At 31.5% G+C, this 27,858-nt stretch overlaps 1 protein-coding gene across 1 annotated transcript; it reads right to left on the bottom strand.

Annotated features, from left to right (window-relative positions):
• Positions 1–3,683: 3,683 nt before the first annotated feature.
• Positions 3,684–25,949, bottom strand: LOC145607037 (exopolygalacturonase-like). Its single transcript, XM_081662822.1, has 5 exons — positions 25,752–25,949; positions 24,671–24,985; positions 21,991–22,280; positions 4,181–4,418; positions 3,684–3,902 (listed from the first exon to the last, which is right to left on the bottom strand). The coding sequence occupies exons 1-5, from the start codon at positions 25,947–25,949 to the stop codon at positions 3,684–3,686; spliced, it is 1,260 nt and encodes a 419-aa protein (XP_081518948.1).
• Between the last annotated feature and the right edge of the window lie 1,909 nt (positions 25,950–27,858).

Here is a 27,858-nt window from a genome sequence, read left to right as displayed (position 1 = left end):
TATGAGAAAATAGGGATGAAAGGTAGGTTTAATCCCAAAATATGCAAAGGTTTGCCTGTTTTCAAAAGGTTAAGCAAAGGTGAGATTATTCTTTTCAATTTTTCCTAAAACATTTTCTCAGCTTCTAACTTTCATTAGAAAGGTATTAATTTTCATATATATGATTTCGTTTTTGTTAACCCTAATTGTTGCATTTACTGTTTTTGAGAAAATTTTGTGTTATTTGATTATAATTTTGTGTAATTTGTTGTTTGTTTCAATAAAAATACCCTAGGTTGTATAATGTATAGTGGTTTGTGATTTGAGAGAGTTTTTTTTTTTTTAAAAAAAAAAAAAAATTAACAAGTATATTATAATTATTTGTTAAGTCTTAGTTTTACTTGTGTTTTTTTCAGTTTACATATCTAAATACACATTTTTTTTTCCAATTTTATAATTAGCAAGTGATAATATGATTGCCAGTAGTGATGCCGTTGGAGGTCATGTAAATTGCAAAAAAGTACCTAAATCAAGTTGAAGGGAACAAAGTTAGAATCCTATATAATAAGGTATTATCCTAGATTTTGTTATTGTTTTATGTAGTGTCTTATGCTTAATATTGTTATATTTGTTGATCGTACAAAAAGCATTGCTCATTATTAATATATTTATGGTTTCGATTTGTGTTAAGTTGTATGGTTTACATATGTAATTCTTATTGAAATTAGTGGTTGTGTTGTCTTAATTTTTTCTCATTTTTTGTAAATAAGCACAATGACAAGGAAAATCTATTTTGTTGTTTTGTGATGTTTTCTATATGTAGAAATGAGCATATATTGAATTTATAAACTTTGCTCATCATTCATGTCAATATGACTATATGAGCAATTTAATACGTGTTGCACTAGAATTGACCATCAGTACATTATTGGAGTTATATACACATTTATACTTGATTGAATAAGATTTTTTATTGAAAATATTTGAAATCAATATTGGAGTTATATACACATTTATTCTTGATTGTAAAAGGTTCATTATTGGAAATCTTGGAAAAACAAGTGGAATGTTTGAATTTGATAAAATGGTTATAAATTGTAATGATGATAATCAAAAAATCTAATCTACTTGAATTTGGATTATTATGAGTCAAATTTAACTTGCATTATTATTTATTAAGAAATAGCTTTGGATAACGCATCAAACGAGTTTCCTTCCTCACCTCTTGAACCAATTAAGATAATTTGTTATGTCATCGAGTGTTATTAGTTAGGGATGAGGGAATATTTCAAGCACCATAACCCCAAGCTTGAACCCCACTGTGGTCATACACTTAAGTATGGTGGCGTCCAAAGGGAAAGAAAAGAGAGCAAAAGAGTCGCCAACAAGTTTTAGGAACTTGTAAACCAAACACGAGGTGAAGCTTACACCCCTTAAACGATCCAGGAGATCGTCAACTCCATAAGGTCTTGAACCAAACAGGGTTCGGGGATGAGGGTACGAATCCAATCTACAAAAGAAGGGACCCGCCCTATAAAATAGGCCTCTACTTTATTCTACTCGTATTCATGTGCGCTTTTTGACTAACATGCAAACATTATATTAACCCTGAACCTGTTTATCTATGTTGGTTGAATATTAATGCACAAACAAAACTATTATTAGCGATCACTTGAATTAAAATCATATTAGCCTAAACCAAAATTATTAATTATCTTATTAAGCGTGATTTCAAATACAAATTCCCTTTAAACATGCATAAAAGGCGTGATCAAGCAATAACAATAATATATAAATCAAGCAACATGATAATCATAATAATAATAATAATCAAAATCATGTAAATCATCATATTAAAATTAAAGCCTAATAATAATAGCAAGATCCCAGGCATGATACTAACAAGATTAATAACAAATCCTAGCATGTCACTAAACAATAGAGATCAAAGCTTTAAACCTAACATGGTACTAACATGATATTATGATATTAGAAATAATAAGAGGCACCCTAAACATGATACTAGGAAGCAATAATAACATCTTAACATGATACTAGGAATTAAAACAATATAAGCATGCTTTCTACAAGAATAAAGCAATAAGATCACATACTTTGATGCCTCGTACCTCTTTCTAATAACAAAATACACGAGTTAGTAAACTTCAATGAGAATAATTAAATCAAAGAATTAAATTAAAGAATTGAAAGAAAGAGTTAAAAAGTTTAGACTGGATTTGGGACCAAACCCTCAGAAATTATAAACCTTGCACGTCTAGGACGAAGGCAACTTCGAAATTGGCTAGGTGTTTCAAGAACTTATGAATGCGGTATTGTGTTTGTAAAAAGCTAGTTTAGAAAAACAAGAGGGAAAGAATAAGCTATATTGCTTAGAGAGAGAATAGAGAGAATAGAGAGAATTAGGTGATTGTTGATGCTTGAAAACGGAGGTCGAGGACCAAATTTATAAGAAAACAATCCGGAAAAGCATAGAATTTGATAAGGAATAAAACTTCACGCTGTCGTCAAAAAACCGACCTTGTCGCCAGAAATTCATCTCGTCGCCAGGCGACAAGCCTTGTCGTGTGGCAACAAGTCTGTCGTTTGGCGACAAAGACAGTTTTTGCGGATTATGTTTTTATCATAACTTTTGATCCAAAAGTCCAAATAAGTCATATAATATGTAGTTGGAAAGATCTTGAAGTCTACTTTCCAATGTAATCAGAATCAGATTAAAATATTTTGTAGATAAAAAGATATAGCCGAAATAGTGAAAGGGTGTCAGTTTTGAATAGAGTTTCGTATTTCTTTCATATCTTTTTCGTTATAGCTCGGAATTAATATTATAATATATCATTGAAAAGATAATTTCAAGATCTATCCAATCATATAAAATTTGGATAAAAAAATATGAGGCAAGAAAATAAAATCTGACTGTCTTTGAACATGTTTAAATTCGAATAGAATTAGGACTTTAAAAAAGGAAAGTTTTTATAAACAGGAAAGTTTATATTTAAATCAAATTCTATGATGTTATCTTTTCAAAAAAGGATAATTAAGATCTTTTAGAAACTTATAGAAGATTCTAATCAATCCTAATTATTTTAGGAATAGGATCAAACCTTTGGACCCTCTTCATGATCATTGAGTCGTAGGTAAAATCCGGTTTGGGCCCAGTTTAGTATTTTGGCCATAACTTCCTCATTATTCATCGGAATTGGGCTTATAATATATCGTTGGGAAGGTCTTTTCAAGCCCCATCCAACTACATCATTATTGAACCTTATCATGGACCAAACTAAACTAGATTGGAAGCTTTTATAAAATAGAGCATGTTTTTTAAAACAAAAAGAAAGATTTTAACAAAAAAAATTAACCGTAACACTAGACTTTTCACACTTTCACTTCGTTCGCTTATGTTTCGACGTGAAAGGTATTCATTACTGAGTTTGGTTTTGGGGAGACACAATTGGGTGTCTACAGGGATACATGATTTTAAATCAAGTAAATAATTTCAATTCAATTACAGGCATGATTAATGATTTTGTACTGTAGATTAGAATTCGAAGGATAATATATAGCTAGGGAAATATGTTTTTTTTTTCAAAATTACTAAAATTTGAACTTCTATTCCGGCATCTTGAACATCAATCAAATCAAGTAATTGAATAAAAAATTAAATATAAAAATATAGTTAATCAAACTTAACACTTCAAAGCTGGTACTTGTAGTCCAAAGAAGTTTATCTTAGCATTAATGCATGAAGCAGACAATGGTCCCTTTAAACCAATCAAATTAATGTTGTGGAGATGGACATTCTGACATGGTACCGCAGAGCTACACTTGATGTTAATAGCTTGAGCTGAAGTTGTTGATCCTCCTATGTTGTGGAAGAAGATATCACTAAGCCTTATTTTGGATGGCTGTACAACATAATTAAGATGATCAATGTACATTTTAACTAATTGTTAAAAATCATAAGGTAATGTTGATTTTTATTTATATTCTTTCAATAGTTTTGTTATTGTATTAAGTAACTACTTTGTAGTTTTTTCCAACCTTAATTTAGAAAATTATTATGGAGCTAGGGGTATTAGTTATATTAATAATAAAACTTTACTTAATTATATACTTTGATAATGTTTCTAATTTTTAAAATTGAAGAGATAAATATCAATAGTTGATAAATATTTATTCTTACCCCATTCACACAAGAATGGCCTCCTCCACAATACTCTTGATCTATAATAATTGGATTTTGAACACTTTCCATAACAATGTCCTTGAAAAGGAATCCAAAAGCCTTGATTGGAATGACATTAGGCTTGAAAGGAAAAGTTTTTATCCTAATACCATTGGTTGTGCCACGAAGCGTGCAGTTTTTTACTTGGACGCCTTTTACGTCCTCTTCATTTTCATACTTGCCAAGACTACCAACGCTAAAATTTAATAAACGTATGTTAAACTTTCCATTGAAAAAATATATCTCATAATAATATGTTAAATAATGTTTTTCGATATATGATTAATCTACAACTTAAGGCATGAGATCGAATGTATTAGGATTTGAAAAGGAGTCAAAATTTCAAAAGTCTGTTCAAATAACCTATTTAACAAATATTAAAGGAAGGATATGATAAACCAGTCGCCTAACATGGATAAAAAAAAAAAAAAAAAAAAAAAAAAAAAAAAAAAAAAAAAAACTTTGGACTTAAAGGTTTAGTACTTATTACAATTTTTTATTTCAGTCTTGTTCAAAATACAAATTACTAAAAGCTAATTTAACATTATGTACAATACTAAAATGGTAAGTCATCTTTTTTACTTAAATGATCATTAGCAAAGCTTACTATATATATATATATATATATATATATATATATATATATATATATATATATATATATATATATTCTGAGAGAAGATTAATAAGATATCATATGACTATGTAGAGTTTAATAATCTAGTCAAAATTCAATTTATGACAACTAATTTGGAAAAAAGAAAGTACATATATTAGAAATGATAGCACAAAAGATATTCTAAAGATATTAATTTGTGTAGCATTAATTGACATATCTTATATCTCTTTGAATGAGTACATATTAAGTTTTAGGATAATTTAAACAAATTTTTTTAATATAACAAAGTGACACGAGATTTTAATTATTACATTTTTCTTTCTATTAAAACCACCATCCCTTTTCAAACCTACTTTTCAATTAATATCAATACAAATGTAGATATATCTTACTAACTCCTATCAAATTTAATTTAGTAAAATAACGATAGTTAATTTGACCACATACAACTTATTTCTTAAAGATTTATGCACTAATAAGTTTTGAGACAATTACTGGATGGAAGAATTGAATTTCTTTTTTTTTTTAAAAAAAAAAATAGGTTAACATAATATACATTGCGCTCTCTTTTTTGTAAAACACATGTGATATAGCTATAAAGTTAAAACTATTCATAGAAATCTAATTTCAACTTAAATGGAATTTTTTTTTGTCAAATTCAATAGATGAAAAAAAAAAATTGTTACTGAGAAAATATATATAATCATGTTACAATTAGCAGAATCAAAGGGGGTTGGGGTGGAACTTGGCTTCCCCTTGATGTTGGTTATTTGTTAAATTTTCTATTAGATGATTTTAGCTTAGTTCGTGTTGGGTAAAATTGAGTTCATTTTATAGCTCCTAAATTCGAAAGCGCTCGGTAATACTTTTTCTTTTTGGTCTCATAATTTCTTGTCATTATCAATATACTCTAATATTAGTTTTTTTGCACGATATATACTATACATATTATGTTTGGCCCTCTTAAAAAAAAAGTTCTTACTCTGCCACTATGTTATTATGTAATCCAAATTATTATTTATTTTAGCTTTTAAACAACTTTGAATAAGTAAATATCTTGTCAAAAAAAAAAAATTAGGCCTTATAGGCTATAGAATTGAGAATTTACTATATATATGCAAAGCTTTATTTTGGGAATTGTCAATTTACATATGTGAAATTCAGAGTAGTTTATTTTCACCAACCTTCTACGTACAATTGACTTCCCAATTATGTTATTTGTCCCAATAATGCATTTTTCCTTTAATTATATTTTCTCTTACTCACTTTTTTTTATACAATTTATTTGCACCCGTCCTCTATCTAAGACCGCTCTTACTCGTGGTAAAAAAAAACAAGATTTAATTCTCTCTTTACCCACTTTCTCCCTCCACTTTTTATTTCCACGTTTTCTCATGAGCATTTTATTTTAACAAATCCTCACAAAATCATGGGCTAAAAAAACCCACACCATACTCTCCAATTACTATTATTATTATAATTAATAATATTATTTATATAAAGTAACAATAGGATACTTACTAACAATAATAATAATAGTTTTAATAATAACAAAATTTAGTAGAAAAATATGATTTTCAAAGTGTATAAAAATATAGCAAAATGGGTATTTAATAATAGAGAAAAATAAATTATGAACGTTTGTAATTTTTTATTTTTATTTTTAAATATGTTAAATTGGTTAAATTAGTTGCTTTTAGATTTATTTAGTGGGCTCCACTAATACTGTAGCATTTTAAAAGTGTCATGGCTATGGCCAATTCTGATTTTCCTCATCGACATTTTTTTTAATCTTTTTGCTCTTGAGTGGGATGCATGTTTTTGGTTTTTACCAGGAATTTCTCCTCATGGGCATATTTTTACCATTAATGAGAGTGCTCTAAATAAAACTAGTATGTTACACCTTTAACCCGCACACATTTCCATTTACTACTCTTTTTTAGAAAGTACATATGTTATTCATCTTACCTTTTCTCTTCCTAACCTTACACTATCTCTTTATGTTTACCCAATTTTTTTATGAAGTGAACCAAGTCAACCAACATCTATTATTTAGTAGATCTAACAGTTTTCTCTAACGAACCTTAAATTTTAATTATTTTCTATTCCACATTGAATATATAGTTTATATTGCGTAGAAATCTATTTTGAATTGTGTTATACAGTTTCTCTATCCATGAATTGTGGAATAAAAAATGATTGTTAATTAAATTACCACTAAAAATCTAAATAATAAATATAATCCTTAATATGTGATTTTACTTGAATTGGTTGTTTTTGTAATAAGAGTTTACTTGGCCTATGTGACTATTATATTGGTGGCCAAAGTTCGGTTTCTAATTACACTCGTTATTAGGGAAAAATTTGTTAATTTAGTTACCAATGTGCTCACATATATATATATATATATATATATATATATATATATATATATATATATATATATATATATATATATATATATATATATATATATATATATATATACATATATATATATAGTTATATATATATATATATATATATATATATATATATATATATATAGTTATATATATATAACTATATATATATATGTATATATATATATATATATATATATACATATATATATATATATACATATATATATATAGTTATATATATATATAGTTATATATATATATATATATATAGTTATATATATAGTTATATATATAGTTATATATATATAGTTATATATGTATATATACATATATATATATAGTTATATATATATACATATATATATATATATATATATATATATATATATATATATATATATATATATATATATATATATATATATAGTTATATATATATATATAGTTATATATATATATACATATAACTATATATATATATAACTATATATATATAACTATATATATATATGTATTTATACATATATTGTTGGTAAAATACCTGTTGATTCCAATGACAGAATAGAGAAGATGAAAGGGAAAAAAATACTTGATCGAAGATCTCAAACTCACAGTTGCGCCGTGGAACAAAATCCACTGCCTTAGAAGCGAAATACGCCACCACCGGTACAGGTTTCCTGATGACGCACGCCCCCCAAGTTTAACACAACTCTCCTTCGTAATTCGTGTACCCGAACCCGAAGCGTGGAATTGCTCAAGAACTGTTCAGATCTCAAAGGGTAGGTTTGTGTTTTTGTGTTTAGGGTATTTCAATAATGAAATTAACGTATATATGAATAAGGAAAAGTAGTAGTAGTATATTTATAAGGTCTTCAAAAGAAACCTAATAAATATAAACTTCCTCTTTGATGCTGTCGTACACGGTCGTGTAGGTGAGGGTACACGACCGTGTGGTAAAATCTTTTCCGCAAAAGTACACGGTCGTGTAGGGAAGAACACACGGCCGTGTAGTTGGGTTTACATGTAAGAGCTATCACACGGTCGTGTAGGACAGAACACACGATCGTGTAGTCAGGTTCATATGCAAGAGCCATCACACGATCGTGTACTATTAGACACACGACCATGTATCAATTGTTGCGAAACGAGTCTACAACCAAATGAGAACAAATATCTCCGGTTGCATTACCAACTCCAACAATCCCCCACTAATGCAAACGGACATGAGATCATGAAATCTGAACAGTAAAATGAAAGGTTAGGTACTTAAGCACTAGTATCCATAAGGTTTGAACTAATGCCTTAGTGACACAGGTATTCAACACTCTTCTGGTGAGTATCCAAAGGTTTGAACTCCCAGGAGCGAGGAAGGAACATGTATCACATACTTCACCTTTTGAACTTGAGCAACTCCGCCAGTCTTGGCCAACACCTTGGGCTCTCATGAGTACTTCAGGAAAACTACACCACAATTTTCCCTTGAAGGAGGCCACCCCTCGTACTCACGTAGGTGTTCCTTCTGTGTATAAAATACACATTCCCAACACATCTAGGGTCTTTCCCTGCAGGCTTAAAACACATTCAAGCACCTTGCAAACCCAAGATTCTTTGTGCAATGGAATAAGAACATTAAGAACGTAAAGTTCAACCCTATCAACTCGACGGTGCATCTATCAATCCACTACTCAATGAGCTCTTAGGCTAGATGCATTAAGGGATACTCCCAACCTCAGTCATTCGGTACCACTATCATTCCCTACTTGAGTAGTAACTGGGCTAGTGATTCTAAGTCATTTAAGGATCACTATCGTTCCCTACTCTCAAGCAACTGGGCTAGTAGTATTAAGAGCAAGCAATGCTCAACCTTCCACGTTCGGTGTCATTATCAATCCTACTCTAAGAGCCACTGGGCTAATGGTCTTAAATCCACTTAAGAACCATCATCAATCCCTGCTCAAAGAATAACTGGACAAATGACATTAAGAGCTACGCTCAACCTTACTGAATCTACCTGGTCAACAAACCACTAAAAAGAGTTATAGATTCAACAAACATAAATGGTGTAAATCCAACAATGAATCAACCAAAACAAGGCTCTAGACCCATTTAGATGAACAAAATTTCAACAAATTAAATCACTTCGGTGTGTCCATGTAAGTTGTCTCAATTGACTACCCAACCTGGGTTATGGACATATTAAGAGCACTTAAAGCTCAACCTGTAAACATCAAGCAACAAGTCTACCAAAGCATCTCATAACCATATAAATTAGAGGGTTATCAAGCCAGATCACTTCCAAACGTAGACTCATCTTTTTAAATCTTTGTCTCTGGAATAATTTAAAATACCCCACAGGATCTTAACTATATTCCCTTAGACAATCAAGCACTTACCTGTGCTTCATCCTTGTATAAGGACCTGCTTGATTCTTCTTTGCTTTCACATACTCTAATATGAGTATCACCTCCACAAGATTTGTCTAACTCTGTCACTACATCTGTAGTTCCTGACAACACACATAGACACTTGTGAAAAATAATGTAGAGAACATACATGAGGATTAACTTACCCCCACAATGGACAAACTTCCAGAGATTACTTTTTGCAACAATCATTTTCTTGACACACGTCATCCAATCTTATGAAACTTTGCTTCATAATGGATAGTGTACACCAATTTGTTTTGCAGCTCACTAGAAATAGAGCATCACCTTTCATCATGTAAAAACCATACACTGAAGAGGTTCAACTAATCATCGTTGTTCATTCAATCATCATCTCTTAGAACTTACTGGACAGGTACTTGAGAATCTTTCTCACTTTAACCTTCATCCCTGTACTAATTGAAACTCAAGCAATAATTGAGTAATTTTTCTCTTTTGACAAACTGAATGAACAATATAGTTCACAACAAAACCACTTCACGTCAAGAATAATTGTATTCATCATATAGATTGCAAAACATTTGCACACTTGAATCAAACATCAAGGGAAAATCATAAAAATAACTCTGGCTTAAGCATGATAAATATAATTTACCAAAATACTTTCTCTACATCACAAAAATGAGATTAATGCGTACCTTTATTAGTTCATTGGCATACTGCCTAGAACCATTCTGCTTATCTCATAATCTTGTATTTGTTTCTTGGCTTTGAGACACATATACATCTTTATCTCAATAAACAACATGCATGTGAAGTTAACAACTTATGATCATTCTAGCATATGAACTCTATCAATGCGAACCATAGTAACATCACACATGCATCAAGAAATTCAACACACATGCCAAGAAAAACTTAACATAACAAGTTAGGGTACTCAAATCTAACCCCCACTCACCATACATATCACAAAGGATATAACATCATGAGTAAAAATACCTCATCTTCTAAGTTGTCCCCTGTTCATGCGTTTTAAATACACACCCTTGATTTACAATCAATCATGCTAGGAAGCTTAAGCAACCTTACTGCAAAACAGACAAGCTTAGAACAAACCATGTGAGTCACAAAGATGGGTCAGCACCAAACTTACAGTATAAATCCTGACATCACAGTATCTTACCTTCAGCTCATTTCCAATCAACCTCCTTTCAACTCACCTTGAAAGATACTTACAACAGATGGATTTCTAATAGCAAGGCAAGATATATTCTTCTCAAGCATATAAACTCAAAGGAGCGCAAACTCGCATTAACATGCTTCTTTCCACAACTAGTTAATCAAGGCGTATTCATATGGTTTTCAGGATTGTTTATCCACCACTACATGAAAACATACCACACGACCAACCATCTACATACAACTTTCGATCAAGAAAGTGAAATCAAGATGATACAAAACTAGTTCAAGCTTTAATCAAATACACCTTAGGTGATGAACTCATCGACTTTACTGGCATAATAAAGCTTAGGAAGCAAGAACAAATTCTATGAATGAGCAAAACTAACATGCCATGTCATAGGAAAACATATACTTGAGACATTTCACAGGTTTGAACATATCACGGTCATGCATGATAAACGTAGCAGATATTCAGCAAACACATCACCCACAGTCCCACAAGCGTTCATGCTTTACGTGAAACACATATAGAAATCAATTCTTCATAATTGGAAACCCCCACATCACATATACCACATGACAATAAACATGACTCGGGTAACAAAATAGGGAGTAACATCCATATACTTGGGTGAATTACTTACTACACACCAGGCCAATAAACAATTGAAACATATCTGTAACCCCCCACAATACTAACATTCACAGAATATTAATAGATATTAAAGACATATGGAAGGTTAATTCCCATCCTTACCTCATGTGGGGCACTTACACTTTAAACTTGCACGACCATTCTGGCTTTGCTACGTCAAGCCTTTTTCATTCTGCTAATAAGCACGGAAATCAACCTGGTCTCATCTAGACCATCAACAAGAAAAATAATTGCTACACCTCTAGCAAATTAAATACATTTCAAGTTCGTGAACAAAGCTAATATAAGATCACAAGAATTAAAAGAAACAATAATTCTAAATCCCCTTTTAATCTAAAAAGGGACACTTACAAGCTTATCACATACTCCGTGCTCAACAAAACATTGTCCATGATTAGGAATAAGGTCAACAACACACTATCGTAAGATAGAACACATATCATCCCTAATCTACTAGGACAAAACACATTAAAGTCCATGAGCATAAGTAAATTATCATTGGACAAACATACATTAGCAGAGATAAATTATTCGCAAACCAACAAGCAAAAGGCCACAGATAAACGTTACTTTCGGAGACCTTCCTCCTCAATACCACTCAGCAACAAGAGTACAACTAACTTACTAGTTAGTCTCAAGAACTAACTCATCTCATCCCCACATTGCATTGTAATAGCTCATAATAATAAACTTATGCATATAAAACAGGGGCACATAATAATAGACACCAATATTATGTAAAGTTAGAAATTGAAACATTAATATACTGAGAAGGAACTTCCCTGGTATGTCGAGCATGATCGACTCCTTCGAGTTGTGACTTTCATTGTTGTACAATGCTTGTACAGCTACGAGGCTTAATCGATCTCGCTGCCACATACTCGTCGATAGACGGCATAGACAATCAATGAACCTGAATCATGCTCCCATGGCCGACCACTTTATCTGATGTGCTTTATCTCAGTTGACTTAAATTAACTATTGGCCACCATAATACCACTCTGGTACTCCATCTTTACATTATAGAGAATTTTGATCTTTGTACATTAGTTGTACTCATTCTCTGACATTTACCCATCCATTAAAAATCCTTTTGCTAGGAATTAAATAATAAGGCAGCTAGTCTACAAGCCTTGGAAGATAGAGGATTAACGTTCCTTTAATTCCTTGTCCCACAATCACAATAAGATTAATATTTTTTGATAAACCAAGACCCACCTTGATCTCCAACACAGGGACATTAATAGATTGGTTTAATTAAATTGTTTGATCGAACTTAATTTCTTAAGAAAGTCAATCGATCAACTACGTAAACAGATTTCACAAACTGCCGATTAAGAAATAATCCCCATAAAATAGGGTTCTTGAAATTCGAATAATGTGGATGAATTTCATACGACGATCCCGATCAAACGATATATATAATTGAATAATCCAGGAATCAACAGTATAATAATTAATACTATTTCGCTTCTAAATTGTTGGTAAAATACCTGTTGATTCCAATGACAGAATAGAGAAGATGAAAGGGAAAAAAATACTTGATCGAAGATCTCAAACTCACAGTTGCGCCGTGGAACAAAATCCATTGCCTTAGAAGCGAAATACGCCACCACCGGTACAGGTTTCCTGATGACGCACGCCCCCCAAGTTTAACACAACTCTCCTTCGTAATTCGTGTACCCGAACCCGAAGCGTGGAATTGCTCAAGAACTGTTCAGATCTCAAAGGGTAGGTTTGTGTTTTTGTGTTTAGGGTATTTCAATAATGAAATTAACGTATATATGAATAAGGAAAAGTAGTAGTAGTATATTTATAAGGTCTTCAAAAGAAACCTAATAAATATAAACTTCCTCTTTGATGCTGTCGTACACGGTCGTGTAGGTGAGGGTACACGACCGTGTGGTAAAATCTTTTCCGCAAAAGTACACGGTCGTGTAGGGAAGAACACACGGCCGTGTAGTTGGGTTTACATGTAAGAGCTATCACACGGTCGTGTAGGACAGAACACACGATCGTGTAGTCAGGTTCATATGCAAGAGCCATCACACGATCGTGTACTATTAGACACACGACCATGTATCAATTGTTGCGAAACGAGTCTACAACCAAATGAGAACAAATATCTCCGGTTGCATTACCAACTCCAACATATATATATATATATATATATATATATATATATATATATACATATATATATATATATATATATATATATACATATATATATATATATACATATATATACATATATATGTATATATATGTGTATATATATATATATGTACACACACACATATGTATATGTATGTATGTATGTATGTATGTATGTATATATAATTATATGTTGCTTGTTAGTTTTCAAATAGTTCATGCGCACACCAATCCTAATATTTTTATTATTAAATTATCTACGTTTTTTTATCTTATACCCATGAAAATTTATAAAAATTCACCATATTCTCCTAAAGAAAATAAGATGAGTAGAATTTGGTTAATTATTCATTGAAACCACCTTAGATCTCTCCCTTCAACCCCAAAACCTCTTGTCTCCTTTCTCCATCCCCTAAAACCACTCCAAATCTCAATAAGCATATTCGTATGATTGATTTTGAGGATGAGAAGAAAATTTAGGGTGGTTTTTTTGGGGGTGGGAAAAAAGGAATGTGGGTGATTTCGATTCATAATTAACGTAATCCTAATGATTTACGAAATTAACAATCATTAGTCATTAAGGGTATATGATGTTATTTTGTGAAAACTCATGGTATATAATGAATTTAAAAAATTTTAGGGGTATATGGTGAATAAATAAAAAATTAAGAGGCATATGGTGAAAAACCCTGAATTATCTAACTCTTAATTTATAGTCTAAAAGATAATAGATTGTGGGTACAACATATGAATGATAATGGATTTGTTACCATTGGTTGTAATGTTGGGTTGGTGTGATAGAATAATAATAATGCGGTATCTAATGATCTTTGAAATTTTTTAATTGTAAAAACTTGTGATTCTAATTTTTTTGAGCCTAAATGGTGGTTCAAAATCTTATGAAAATTTGACAAGGTAGTTATAAATTCGTTTGTTGATGATTTTCCCTAAAATTTCTTAAATTAATCATTTATATGTCGATATCAGAAATAGATTATACTTTTTTAGGAAATTCTCTTTGGTAACACCCTAGTTTTTAATTTTCTCGGTGGTAAATTGCGAAAAATCTTATTATCATTGGTAAACTTGAACTTTTTATATTAAGTCAGCTATAACATTAATGATAAATTTTAACTAAATATTTAACTGTTGTTAACTTTTTTTTATTTTTTTTTTGCATTTAAAATATTTTTTGAAGCCTTTTTTACATTCGAATGATTTGGAAATAATTTTCTATTTAAAAAAGTCACCCCATTTTCCTGGGCCACCAGGCTGCCATCACTCCAGCTGCTCCAACCTATGCCGGCGCCTAGTCCTCGCCGGTGCGCCAACATCACCTGTTCTGTTGCGCACATCCCCCTGAACTAGCACCCCCTTCCCCAAAATCCACCTCCCTCTCCCCCCGAATACCCTAACAACATTTCCCCCCTCACGAAATCCCCAGCCAGTCGCCGACGACCTTTTCTCTACCCTCTCTCCTTCGGTCCTTCCTCTCACTTCACCATCATCAAAACATACAAACATATATCAAGCCAAATTGCAAATTTTTAAGCGATTATAACCCTAAGCTACACAATTGAATAAGAAATTATGTGAAATGCAAGAAAGGGAGGGGGTGGAGGTGTCGGGAGTGAGGGTGGTTTGGTGGCGTGGCAAAAGTGGCATGGAACAAGGTGTGGTAGGTGGTTAATTAATTGCGGTGGCTGTTCGGTATTGGTTGTAGGAGAGTGTGTTGATGATGAAGATGATGGCTATTCGGTGTTGGTAGGAGGAAGAAAGAGAGGAGGATGAAGATGATGATTTTGATGATAACATATTGGGTTTGAGTGAGGACATTTTAAGGATTTTAGTGTATTAAGTGAGGATATTTTAGGAATTTTATTAAAAAAATGTTAAATATGGTTAAGAATTAACTAAATTGTTTCATTAAGTTCACCATGGAAAAATTATAAAAAGTTCAAGTTTACCAATGATAATAAGATTTTTCACAAATCACCACTGAGAAAATTAAAAAGTATAGTCTTACCAAAGAGAATTTCCCTACTTTATTTTTTATCTCTTCAGTATGTTGTGTAATCTGAAATGTTAGAGGACTAGAAGAGGTAATGATACGTGTGTATCAAAATCTAGCACATATGTTGTGTATTAAATAATTAAAGCTTTGAAACATATGAAGGAAAAATTATTTAGTGAGATTGAAAGGAGGTTGAGATTAAATTTAGTTGTCAATTTGTCAAGGATAACTTTATGCATATCCTTGTTTTACTAAAATGAAAGAGTGGTTGAACTAACTATCAATACTTGAAAGCATATTTCAAGTATATTGATAAAAATGAGAAATATCTACTAAATGCTTTGTTACTTCTATTAAGTTAGTATACTCTCTCCGTGTTTTTTTAAGTGATACATATTGACCGGCACATAGTTTTAGGCAATTTAATTGACTTAAATAAAATAAGAGGTAAGTGGGGTAGTGGAGTATTAAAAAATTGTTAAAGAAAGATAGTGGAGTTAATATTTTATTGAAAAGTAATATATGTGAGTGGAAAGATATAATAAAAAAGTAGTAGTGGGTTTGGGTGGGGACCATGAGAGGAGAGAGATATAATATTTTAATGTATTGTTTTGCCAAAAAGGGAAATGTATCACTTAAAAAAACACGGCCGAAAATGGAAAATGTATCACTTAAAAAAACACGAAGGGAGTATCTAAGTAGTACTGTCTATTGAATAATCATACTATAAGGGCCAATAAATGACATATTTGGATGCATCAACGATGGATGTTTTTATTCATTAATAAGTATCACAAAAATTAACAAGACTAGCTTATTATATAGTTAAGCAGAATGTGAACATGAAAATTTTTCACATGGATTGTCATGGTTCATTATCAAAATGCATATTTATACGGGTTTATCCTCAATTTCAGGTGATTAGTTACGATGATTGCATTGGTAAAATTTTATAAGCTTGTTAAAAGTCATCATCAAGAACTTTATTTCTTAACTTGTGTTACATACTTTATGTATTAGAAGAATTATATTTAGAGGAAATTAATGCTACATGCTTTTTATCTTCCAATCCTTAATGTGACTGCCTTAAATAGTATATCTTATTTAAGACTAACTATTGGTTGGAATATGATCGACAAATGAATGTCCACACTTTTGTATCATATGCTTGGATAAGTCATTCGTAAATTTTATTGTCACAAATCAATGTGTCTTTGTTGCTTATTGGTTAATTATAATGGATATTATGTTTTTCAAGACACCATCAATCATTACAAGAATAAAAATTTTAGTTATAAGCTTCTTATAAAGATGTATTTGATGAATTTTATTGGTATTGTCGATTTAGAGTTTTTGAACTAATGATAATCTTGAATTTATAAAATGAAAAAATGTTGGATAGGTCACGCCTTATACCACAACTACATTTTATATAAATTTAATTTTGCATGAGGTTTAGATTAAAAAAATTAAGGACACCTCTTCTTTCCTCTATAATATGTGAAATCTCTGGAGTTTTTAGCAAAGTTTTAATTAAAATTAGTGAATAGCTAGAAATATAACTTATACCATTGTGTTTATCTCAAGCTTAATCATTAAAAAGTTGTTGGTGACCTAATAATGTTTTGCAAAGGAGATTAATCTTTCTCAAAATTAACTACTTTTCTAAACTTTTAAGTTGGAAGTAAAACAAGATTAAGGGTATTAACTACTTTGAGATATATATAAAGATGTAGCCCCTAAGAAAAACTTGACATATGCACTTTGGTTTATGCTAGATAATGATGTAGAAATAGTGAGGAAGGGATTTGTAAGTCAAGTTTGGGTTTTTAAGAAACTCCACTCATTGTAAAAATTGTTTTGGTACTTCATAGACCTTTGTGAAATTATGAAGAAGTTTATAATAAGGATTAGTGAATTAAGTGCAAGTATTTGTAAAAGATTTTGTTGATAACTTGGTATTAGTTTTCAATTTGCATAGGTTGAGTGAGTCTTATTTGAAGGGATAATCACCAATAAAACTATACAGTTAGAATATGCATTCTCAAGCTTGTATTATTAATTAATTAGTACTCCTTCTATTCCTTATTGATCTTCCTATTTGGAATCTTTTATGTGAACTAAGGAAAGGGATGTTACTCAATTAAGCAGAAAATGAAATACATATTTTTTTGAGCTAGCTCTTTTATATATTGTTCGCTTTTTTTTCCTACTAGGGCAGCTAACGCGCGCGATGCGCGCGTCATAGCTAGCCATATCTTGAAGGTTTTTTTGGTTTGGCTTTTAAATCACAAAATTAGTTAAATTAACAATAAGAGAAATTTTTCCTTAAAAAAAAAACAATAAGAGAAAATATGTAATCAACTATATTTAGGTGGTATAAATGTTCAAGACAACTAACATTTATGAAAGCATAAAAGTACATAAATATTTTAGAGGGTATAGTTGTCTAAACACTATTCATTAAAATAGCATCTACGTATTAATGAGGGTATGTATGTAAATACACATTTTGAAGGGTATAATTGGCATTACACTATTCATAAGAGTATGTTTCTACTTTTTATAAGGTAGGGATATATAATCATTACTAACACCCTTTGCCTGATTCTACAAAGAGACTTTACAATTTTAAACTCAATCTTTAGCATGTTAATGTTATTGGCCAATCATATATATTAAAGAATATACTTATTCAACCAATGGGATTAGATCACACAGATTACTCCAACAAATACGAATAAAAAAAATCTAAAAACCAAAACTTCTTAAAATTTTCAAGGTTGGAGGAGAGAGAAAAGGTATTTGAAGATTTTCAAATGTAAACACCAAAATATAGAAAGATAATTGTCACTTTATATTCATACAATAAATTTTCAAAATTTTTGAAATTTAGATAAAGAAAATGTGTTCAAAGGAAACACACCCAACCAAAGATTTTTTAGGCCAAGTTTAACAAAATTACTGTGTTAATCCTTTGGCTCGATCTTCAAAAATTTGAAGCGAGAGTAATGCGGGAGCAATTATCCAATATCGGTTTTCCTGAAGACTCTTATAATCTTCAATTGTTTGTATTGTAAGGAATTTTTCGTTTTTCTTGCAAATCTTGAAGATTCATGGAATTTTTGAGAACCGACACTATCCTTAAGTTAATTATCATTAATTAATAAGTTTTTTTGCCTATGAGTTTTTACCTTTCAGTTAAAAGGTTTTTCCTGCATTTAGGTTTTAAGATAGGGTTATTAGTTGGTTACAAATATGTTTAAGAGATAATTAAGATTAGGGTTCTTAGTTTTCTATCTTATCTTAGGATTATGATTATAGTTTCCAGTCTATCTTATCTTTGTATAGTTCACCCTATATATATGGATGCATATTGTAGACACCCATTTGTGTCTCCCCAAACCAAACCTAGTGATGAATACCTTTCGCGACAAATCATAATCGAATGAAGTGAAAGTGTGAAAAGTCTAGTGATGCGGTTAGTTTTTATTAAAAATATTTTTTTTTTCTGTTTTCGAAAACCAACTCTATTTTATGAAAATAGCCTATCCAGTTTAGTTTGATCCATGACAAGGGTCCAATACTAGTGTAGTTGGATATGGCTCAAAAAGAGCTTTGCAACAATAGAGTATAAGCCCAATTCCGATGAATAATGAGGAAGTTATGACCAAAATACTAAATTGGGCCCGGTTTGATCCTTACATACGACCCAATAATATAGGGGAGGGCCTATTATTATTCCTAAAGCTACTAAGATTGATTATAGTCTTCTAGAATCATCTAGAAGGATTAGGGTTGATAATTATGTATACGAGTTTTACTTGGAATAAAATAACGTTTTATATGAAAATACGATTTTAGCCTTCGTACGGACTTTACGACTCAATTTTATTAATAAGGGGACTCCGTACTGAAAGCGCGTTGAAAATCACTTTCGTCGCAAGATGACAGTTTTGTCGCCTCTCGACAAAACCTGTCGCCTTGCGACGATTTTGTCGCCTTGCGACGATTTTGTCGCCTGGCGACAAAGCTTGTTGTTGGCGACGAAGTGGAGTTTTATTCCTCTTCGAATTCTGACTATTTTCTATCGGATTCTGGACTATTAACCTATAAATAGGGTCCTAGACCTCTGTTTTCGATCAACTCTCATCAAGAATTTCTTGATTCTCTCTCTCTCTTTCTAAACCAACCCTTTTGCAAACATAATTCTGCATTCACAAGATCTAGAAACACCTAGCCAAGTTCAAAGTTGCCTTCGCCCTAGACGTGAAAGGTTGATACCTTCTGAGGGTTTGGTCCCAAATTCAGTCTAAACTTTTTAACTCTTTATTTCAATTATTTAATTTAATTGTTTGATTTATTATTTCATTGAAGTTTACTAACTTGTCTATTTTGTTATTAGAAAGTGGCACGAGGCATCAAAGTATGTAATCTTATTGCTCAATTCTTGTAGAAATCATGTTTATCATTTATTAATTCCTAGTATCATGTTAGGATGTTATTTAATGCTTTCTAGTATTATGTTTAAGGTGCCTTTTATTCTTTCCAATATCATGTTAGTATCACGTTAGGTTTAAAGCTTTGATCTTTATTGTTTAGTGACATGCTAGGATTTGTTATTAATCATGTTAGTATCATGCCTAAGGTCTTGCTATTATTATCAAGCTTTATTATGCATTATGATGATTATGATTATATTATGATGATGAAGATGATTATTATGATTAATATGGGTCTTGCTATTATTATCAAGCTTTATTATGCAGTATTATGATTATGATTATATTATGATGATGTAGATGATTATTATGATTAATATTATGTTGCTTGATATATATTAATGTTATTGCTTGATCACGTCTTTTATGCATTTTTAAAGGAAATTTGTATTTGTAATCACGCCTAATAAGATAATTAATAATTTGGTTTAGGCTAATATGATTTTAATTCAAGTGTTCGCCAATAATAGATTTATTTGTGCATTAACATTCAACCAACATAGATTAAACAGGTTTAGGGTTAACCTAATGATTGTATGTTAGTAAGAAAGCGCACATGAATACGAGTAGAATAAAGTAGATGCCTATTTTATAGGGTGGGTTCTTTCTCTTTTAGATTGGATTTGTACCCTCATCCCCGAATCCTGATTGGTTCTAAACCTATTGGAGTTGACGATCTCATGAATCGTTAAGGGGTGTAACCTTCACCCTGTGAACGGTTTACAAGTTCCTAAAACTTGTTGGCGACTCTTTTGCTCTTGTTTCCTTCCCTTTGAACGCCACCATGCATGCTTAAGTGTATGATCACAGTGGGGTTCAAGTTTAAGGTAATGCTTGAAATATTCCCTACACATATCAATAAAGTTTTTTTTGGTGTACTTTGTTTTGTGAATGAGTCTTTTGAGTGTTGCTTGCATTGTTTAATTGTTAATAAAAAAACATCACTTGTTACATCTTGTGATTATCTTCTAGTTACTACTAGGAAGAGACCTTCTGCTCTTACAAGAATTACAATACTATCCATTTAATTTTCAAGTAAATTCTTTAGTTCTTGCTAAAATTTGAAGATCCAATATTATTATAGCTTGTGAGCCTTGTGAGTCTTGAGATATCCATATCATAGAGTATATGAATGAGGAGAAGAAAGTCATCAACAAGTTGATAAACGACTTTTGTTAGATGGTGTTATGTGAGGCGTAAAAAAAATGAAAATTTCAGAGAAAAAACACCATGATTGACCCTAGATTTGAGGAGAGAGAGACCATTATTTTTTGGGGTTCTTCACTCCTTTAAAAGAGGAAGAAGATGAAGAAATTCAAAGGTAATGTAGAGACATAGTGAGTTATGGAGAAATCAGTGAGATGTGGATGAATTATATGATATGGGTAAGTGGAGTGGAATGTGCAACTTAGCATCATTAATAACAATATCAATGAAAAAATATACAAATGAATGGAAACACATGACATTTATTGGAGTACAATGGGAAATTTGATTGTAGTTTGAGGGTAAATTTGGAAAAAAATACTTAAAAGAAAAAAGATTCAAATCAAGAACTTTTTGAAACACCGAAAATACAATACCAGAAGATCAATAAGAAATGGGAGGAATATTTAAATCTTTCACGTTGTCTAATATATTAAACTTTTTCTGATTAAGTCTAACATCAAAAACTAAAGAAGAAGGGGATTAGATGGGAGAATAATGTGTTTTTAAGTGCATTGAACAATGAGGTGTTGAGAAAACTTTTAGTTAGAGAAACTTTAAGAAATAGATGAAAATAACGGAAGTATGAAGAAAAAAACTATACCTTCTATATTTGAAATAGAAATTGCATAAAACTATACCTGATGCCATGGCCGGGACCACATGTTACTTTGTTGATGGAAAGTCGAGTTGATCCTTGGAGAATACCAATGCAATCATCACCCGTCTCAATACGCGATCGTGAGACCCTCACTTGGTCTGAAGAGCTGATGTGGATACCATCAGTATTTGGACTGTCTTCTGGAGCTGTAATATGAAGCCTTTGTAATCTAATATTCTTGCTTGTGGTGATGAAGAAGTGGAATCCCATAGGGTTTAAGCTTGTAATCCTTCTAATGGATGCATTTGTAACACCTTTAAGAACAATTGACTACAAAATCAAAAATGAAGAAGAAATTTTGCTACAGATTAAAACATGTTTATTATATAAATTCAATTATTATAAAAGATAAAATAAGAAAAATTAAAAATAGGGAATTATGAATTAGATAAAATAGTAGGCCTTTGATAACCCTTCCATTTTATAATTGAAAAATTTAGTATTATTAATCCCAACTTTGGGCCATTTACTTTAATTAATCTCAACTATTGGTTATACCTGAATAATCCCAACTTTAGGGGGTATTGACCTGTATCATGTTCAAATGACCGGTGACCTAAAGAAAGGTGAACCCTTTTTTTATATATTGCCACATGTCAACATTTAAATGGCCAAAAAAATAAAAATTCTTTTTTTACAAAAAAAAAAAAAAAAAAAAAAAACCTCCTATCCCTTTCCTAGCTACCGAAAAACTCCACCCTCCCAGCTCGCAACCACCACCACCCTCAACTGGCGACCTACCTTATCCCGATGAGCCACCCAACCCAAACCCAAACCCTATCCCAAGAACCAAAACCCACTTCCATCCCCTACGCAACCACCAAGGAAACCCAACCCCAACTCCCAAAAACTCGAAACTGCCCTTCCCTCATCCCGAAACCCTAGCGGCTAGGGTTTTCGATGGTCAGGGAGGGGTGTTTGGAGGTTTTCGATGGTGAGGGAGGTAATTTAAAGGGAGTTTCGATGTGGAGGGAGTGGAGTGTTGGAGGTGGGTTTAGGGAGTTTCGATTGTTGGGAAGTGTCGAAGAAGGAGATGTGGGCCGTGGGGGTAAGTCGTAGCACCGGTGCAGGGAGAGGGGGGAAACCGACACAGGGGGGGATAGTAGTGAGAGTGGCCAGCCAACGTCATGGATTGGGTGGAAAATCGACGGTTGGGGGTGTTTGGCTGGGGTTTTTTTTTAATATTATTATTATTTTTTATGTTTTGGACATATAGAGTGTTGATACGTGGAAAATGACATGCTATTACAGGTTCGATAACCGATAACGCCTGATAAAAGTCAGTACCCCCAAAGTTGGGACTATATAGTTTGCAAATGACCCATATTTACATTAATACAACCAATTATTCCTTTTATAATTTAAGGATTTAAACAATTTTGAAGTAACACTTTAACTGTTTACATTAAATACCCTTACCTATTTACATAATAAAAAAACATAAGGAGGAAAATATTATGAAATACTTTTTGTAAGAATCTGCATATTTTTCGTTCAAATTCAATAATTTGACTTTTACACACATGTCAAACACAAACATATAACAATTTTTGATAAAATTCCAATTTCAAATTAAAACAATTAAATCAGATATTATGAAAACATAAAATTAAATTAATTCAACAATATTGTATTTAATAAATGTTGTTTTTAATACTTATTTCGTTTCACATTAGTTGATATATTTCATTTTGGCGTGTTTGTCAATGAATAACTTCAAATAATATCTTCAATTATGTACATCAAATATTTTTATAAAAAAATCTTGATATTTGAACAATAGAAGTAGAGACAAATTAAACAAGACTTTACTACACTAGTTTTATTTTTATTAACTATTCCAAAAAAAAAGTTTTATTTTTATTAAGAATTAATCATAAAATAAAGTCAAAATAATTTATGTGAATAATGATGAAAGCCAAAACATGTCAACTAAAATGGAATATAGATAGTTTTGGAGACAAAAGCATATGCTCAAGAGCTGTGTATGCAAATTATGAAAAAGTCATAATATCACAGATGTTTTGTAACAGAGGAAGCATTTATTTATTTATTATTTTAATATATAGTATGCTTGAATCAATGTATTTACTTTTTAGAAAAATATATGAGTAAGATAAGATACCTAATGGGCAAATTGGGATAACAAGCATTATCCCTTTGACAAAAATTAAATAGAGAAGAGTAGAAAGGATTTTAAGAAATGAACGCATGCAAAGCAAGTATGTAGATAACAATGGAAAAACTAAGATCTCAAAAACTCTATAGGCCTTATAGATAAAGGAAGTATATAATTTCTTAAACATGGGAATAAAAGATTCAATTTAATTAATTACTTGTAACCAACCATTTTATATATACTTTAAAAACCATTTAATTTTATTTAAAAAATTTATCATTTGTATTACATTAAAAATGATACCCTCAATTCCACCTTCATTTTTTTATTTAGATAACATATTACATTATTATTAATAATGTATGAAGACAAATATTACATTTATATTTATATCTTTACCTATATAAATCAATTTGGCATTATCACATGGACATATAAACGGAATGTATGATTTTTCAAGTTTTATTAGATTAATACTCCGTAATTTAACTATGGTACAAAAATTTATTGGGATGAAAAGAGAAAATCACAGTTTACTTACAGAAGGAAGGCGTGCACAATTAGAATTTTGATTACAGTCAGCATATTTCCACATTTGTGCACCTTGGCCGTCAATAGTACCCCCACCAAAAATCACTAAACCATTAATACGCTCAAAGATCAGCCATTCAGGTTCAGGGTACATTGAAATATCAGGTATTGCCTTCACATTTCCTGTAATTTGCACAACTATAGGGCCAGGACCTTTACATGGTCCTGCAAATACTGCTTGTGAAACAGCAAATTGTCCTCGAGGAATTAAGAATCTTGCCTTACCAGGATGATCACATGCTGCCCTAAATGCTCCCATGAAGGCCTGTGATAATGACTTCATTATATATAGAAGGTTTTGTCTATTCTATTTCTCAAGATTTAAGTCCATATCGAGACATTTTATAGTATTTCTACCAATTGGGAAGGTGAACTACTAGATTTTTTGCAGAAAAAAAAAAAGCAAAAATAACACATAAGTTTTACTATAAATATTGTATGACATCAAGAAGGCATTTTGAAACAAGAGAGTGAATTGTTTTCCTAATAAGCTCATATATTGGACAAAATGAAATTATTAGAATTATTGTGTTTGAAAATAATTTATAAGTACTTGCATTTTATACATCTTAAAAGTAAAAAAAAAAAAATACAATAAAATTAATTTGTCATTATCTTCAGAAAATTCTAAATATTCTAAGAAACTAATCTAAGATAATAATGTTATATATTTATATAATTATTTTCATATATAGTATAAACTACAATGCACTACAAATTTCTCTATGATTTTACAAATTCCTAGATAATAAGTGAATTGGAGATTTTAGTTTAATGTGATTTTAATACATGGAATAAGATCATAGTATGCATAAATAAGATCAATATTACACAATCATTTTCCCATAGAATAAGAGAATTAATTACTTATGCTTATGGCAACTTTATAATTTCAAATAATTTTAATCTCAATATTTGAACTTTCATAGTTTGCTATTTATAAATTATTAACATTTTAGTTGATGTTCAACATTTTTGTTTTTATTTTTTTGTAATCCATGTATAATGATCCACCGAAAATATAAATTTACCTCTACATCATCTGTTTCTCCATCACCCGTGGCATCATAATCTACTAAATTAAAAGTTTTTTCATCAGGTGCTGGAATAACGCTTATACCATCTCCATCCTTCACACCACCTCCTCCCTTGGCCTCCGCTATGACAATGAACATACCTAAAAGAGCCACGGAGAAGACTATCTTCGTGTAACAACCATCTTTGTCCATGGGGCAATCTTTATAGTTCCAATAATATTATTGTTAATGCGAAGAGCCTTGGTTAGAGGGGTTTTTATTTAAATAAAATTCTAAAAAGTTATTATATATTTATTTTATTAATTTTTTATTCAAGATGGAGGTACTGCCTCCTTGCAGAGGCTAGTATTAATTTGATGGGATTTGAAGATGTTTTCCTTACACTCCTTCCTTTCTGTAAACCATTGTCCTTGAAACCAAAATCCATAATTTATTTCCATTAATTTCATTTGTGGAAGCTATCCCCTAAGTGTACGCATACCAAAAAAATTGGTTGATGGGTAGGTATAAGCCTATATTTAGTGGGTGTTTATTTAAATGTTCATCTTTTTCCTGTACTGTAATTTCCTAATATTTCGAAGTTTCAACTTATAGCTACAATATAGGGGTGCACGCGTTGTCTATTTTATTGCCTATAAATTTGTTTTAGCGTGTATCAATTAAGTTGCAACATTCCCATGTTGATGACAACCATTCATATGTTTTTTTTTTTTTTTTTTTTTTTTTTTTTTTTTTTTTTTTTGGTGCGAATGAGGAGCTGCAAGCCCCGAGAAAATAAAAAACTAAACAGAAATTAAACGTGGCAAAGCCACCCCTACACTATCCTCATGTAAAATACGTCCTAATTCGATAGGAGGGAATTGAATCAACTCAATGTTGTTGTTCTGGTCGACTCCATGATTTGCTAACCAGTCCGCCGCCCTATTTGCTTCTCGATACACATGAATAACTTGCACTTGCCACGAACCTTCATCAATCAGCTGCTTGCATCTTTGGATGATATGATATCCTTGTCCTCTATTAATTTCTTGATTAGTCAGAGCTGCTATTACACACTGACTGTCAATTTGTAGCTGCAGTTTTGCTGCTCTCATGCGTCTAGCCAGCTCTACCCAATACTCTACTGCCTTGAGTTCTGCCATGAAAGCATCACACACCCCTATTTTTATTGCATAAGCATGAAGCATCCTCCCAGTTGCATCCCTGATCAGACCCCCTCCACATGCTGGTCCTGGAGAGCCTTTGGCTGCTCCATCAGTATTCAAGGCTAGCCATCCTACAGCAGGAGCCAGCCACCTGATAAGCATTTCCTGTCTAGCTCTTGGTGCTTGAGAACTGCTCTGCCCATCACCTAACACCTTCCATACTTCCTCGAATTTAGTAAGCAAAAATTGACCCACATCAATTGGATTTTCATCAGCTTTGCCAAATACAACATTATTTCGCCGTCTCCAAATCCACCAAATTGAAATTGTAAAATAAGTTGGCCAGATTTCAGGTGAGCGATCATTTTTTATTTGAACTTTAATGTTTCGAGCAATCCACTGCTGCAAAGTTCCTGTAAAAAAGCTAAGAGCTGCTGCAGGGCCTCCAATCTGTCTCCAAATTTCTCTAGCTGTTCTGCAGTCTCGAAGGGCATGAAGAGTTGTTTCTTCCTGAGTGTTACAATTTGGACACCACGGGCTATTGGTCAGACTTCTCTTCACTCTATTTGCATTTGTCATAATCCTATCGTGCATGACTAGCCACAAGAAAACCTTTGCTCGTTGTTGAACTTTAATTTTCCAGATTAATTTCCAAGTGTTGTCATGTCCTATTTCATCTTCTTTTCGAATGATTTGCATAGCAGATTTTATAGTAAATTTTCCCTGCTTAGAGCTACCCCAGTACAAGAGATCCCCTGTAGTTAGATCCTTTCTCAAGGCATGAGCCTCAATGAGTCTTAGGATATCACCAGGAAGCAGCTCGGCAATTAAGTCCCACTTCCATCCAGTCTCGATGTCCCATAACTCCTCAACAATCGCACCATCCAACTGCTCTGGAATGTCCCTAATAGTAACAGCTCGCAATGGCTTGTTTAAGGCCCAATTGTGATCCTAGA

Source organism: Chenopodium album, chromosome 23, assembly GCF_948465745.1.
Source record: "Chenopodium album chromosome 23, dcCheAlbu1.1, whole genome shotgun sequence".
Classification (NCBI taxonomy): Eukaryota; Viridiplantae; Streptophyta; class Magnoliopsida; order Caryophyllales; family Amaranthaceae; genus Chenopodium; species Chenopodium album.
This window is presented reverse-complemented; position numbering and strand designations above follow the sequence as displayed.

Bases quoted from the DNA above. Each gene is read 5' to 3' on its own strand.
- LOC145607037 (XM_081662822.1), bottom strand. From the start codon at position 25,949: ATGGACAAAGATGGTTGTTACACGAAGATAGTCTTCTCCGTGGCTCTT. The intron at 22,281-24,670 runs GTAAGTAAACTG...TTGATTTTGTAG, and splicing joins ATTGTGCACGCCTTCCTTCT to TCAATTGTTCTTAAAGGTGT. The intron at 3,903-4,180 runs GTAAGAATAAAT...TATGTTGTACAG, and splicing joins GCCATTCTTGTGTGAATGGG to CCATCCAAAATAAGGCTTAG.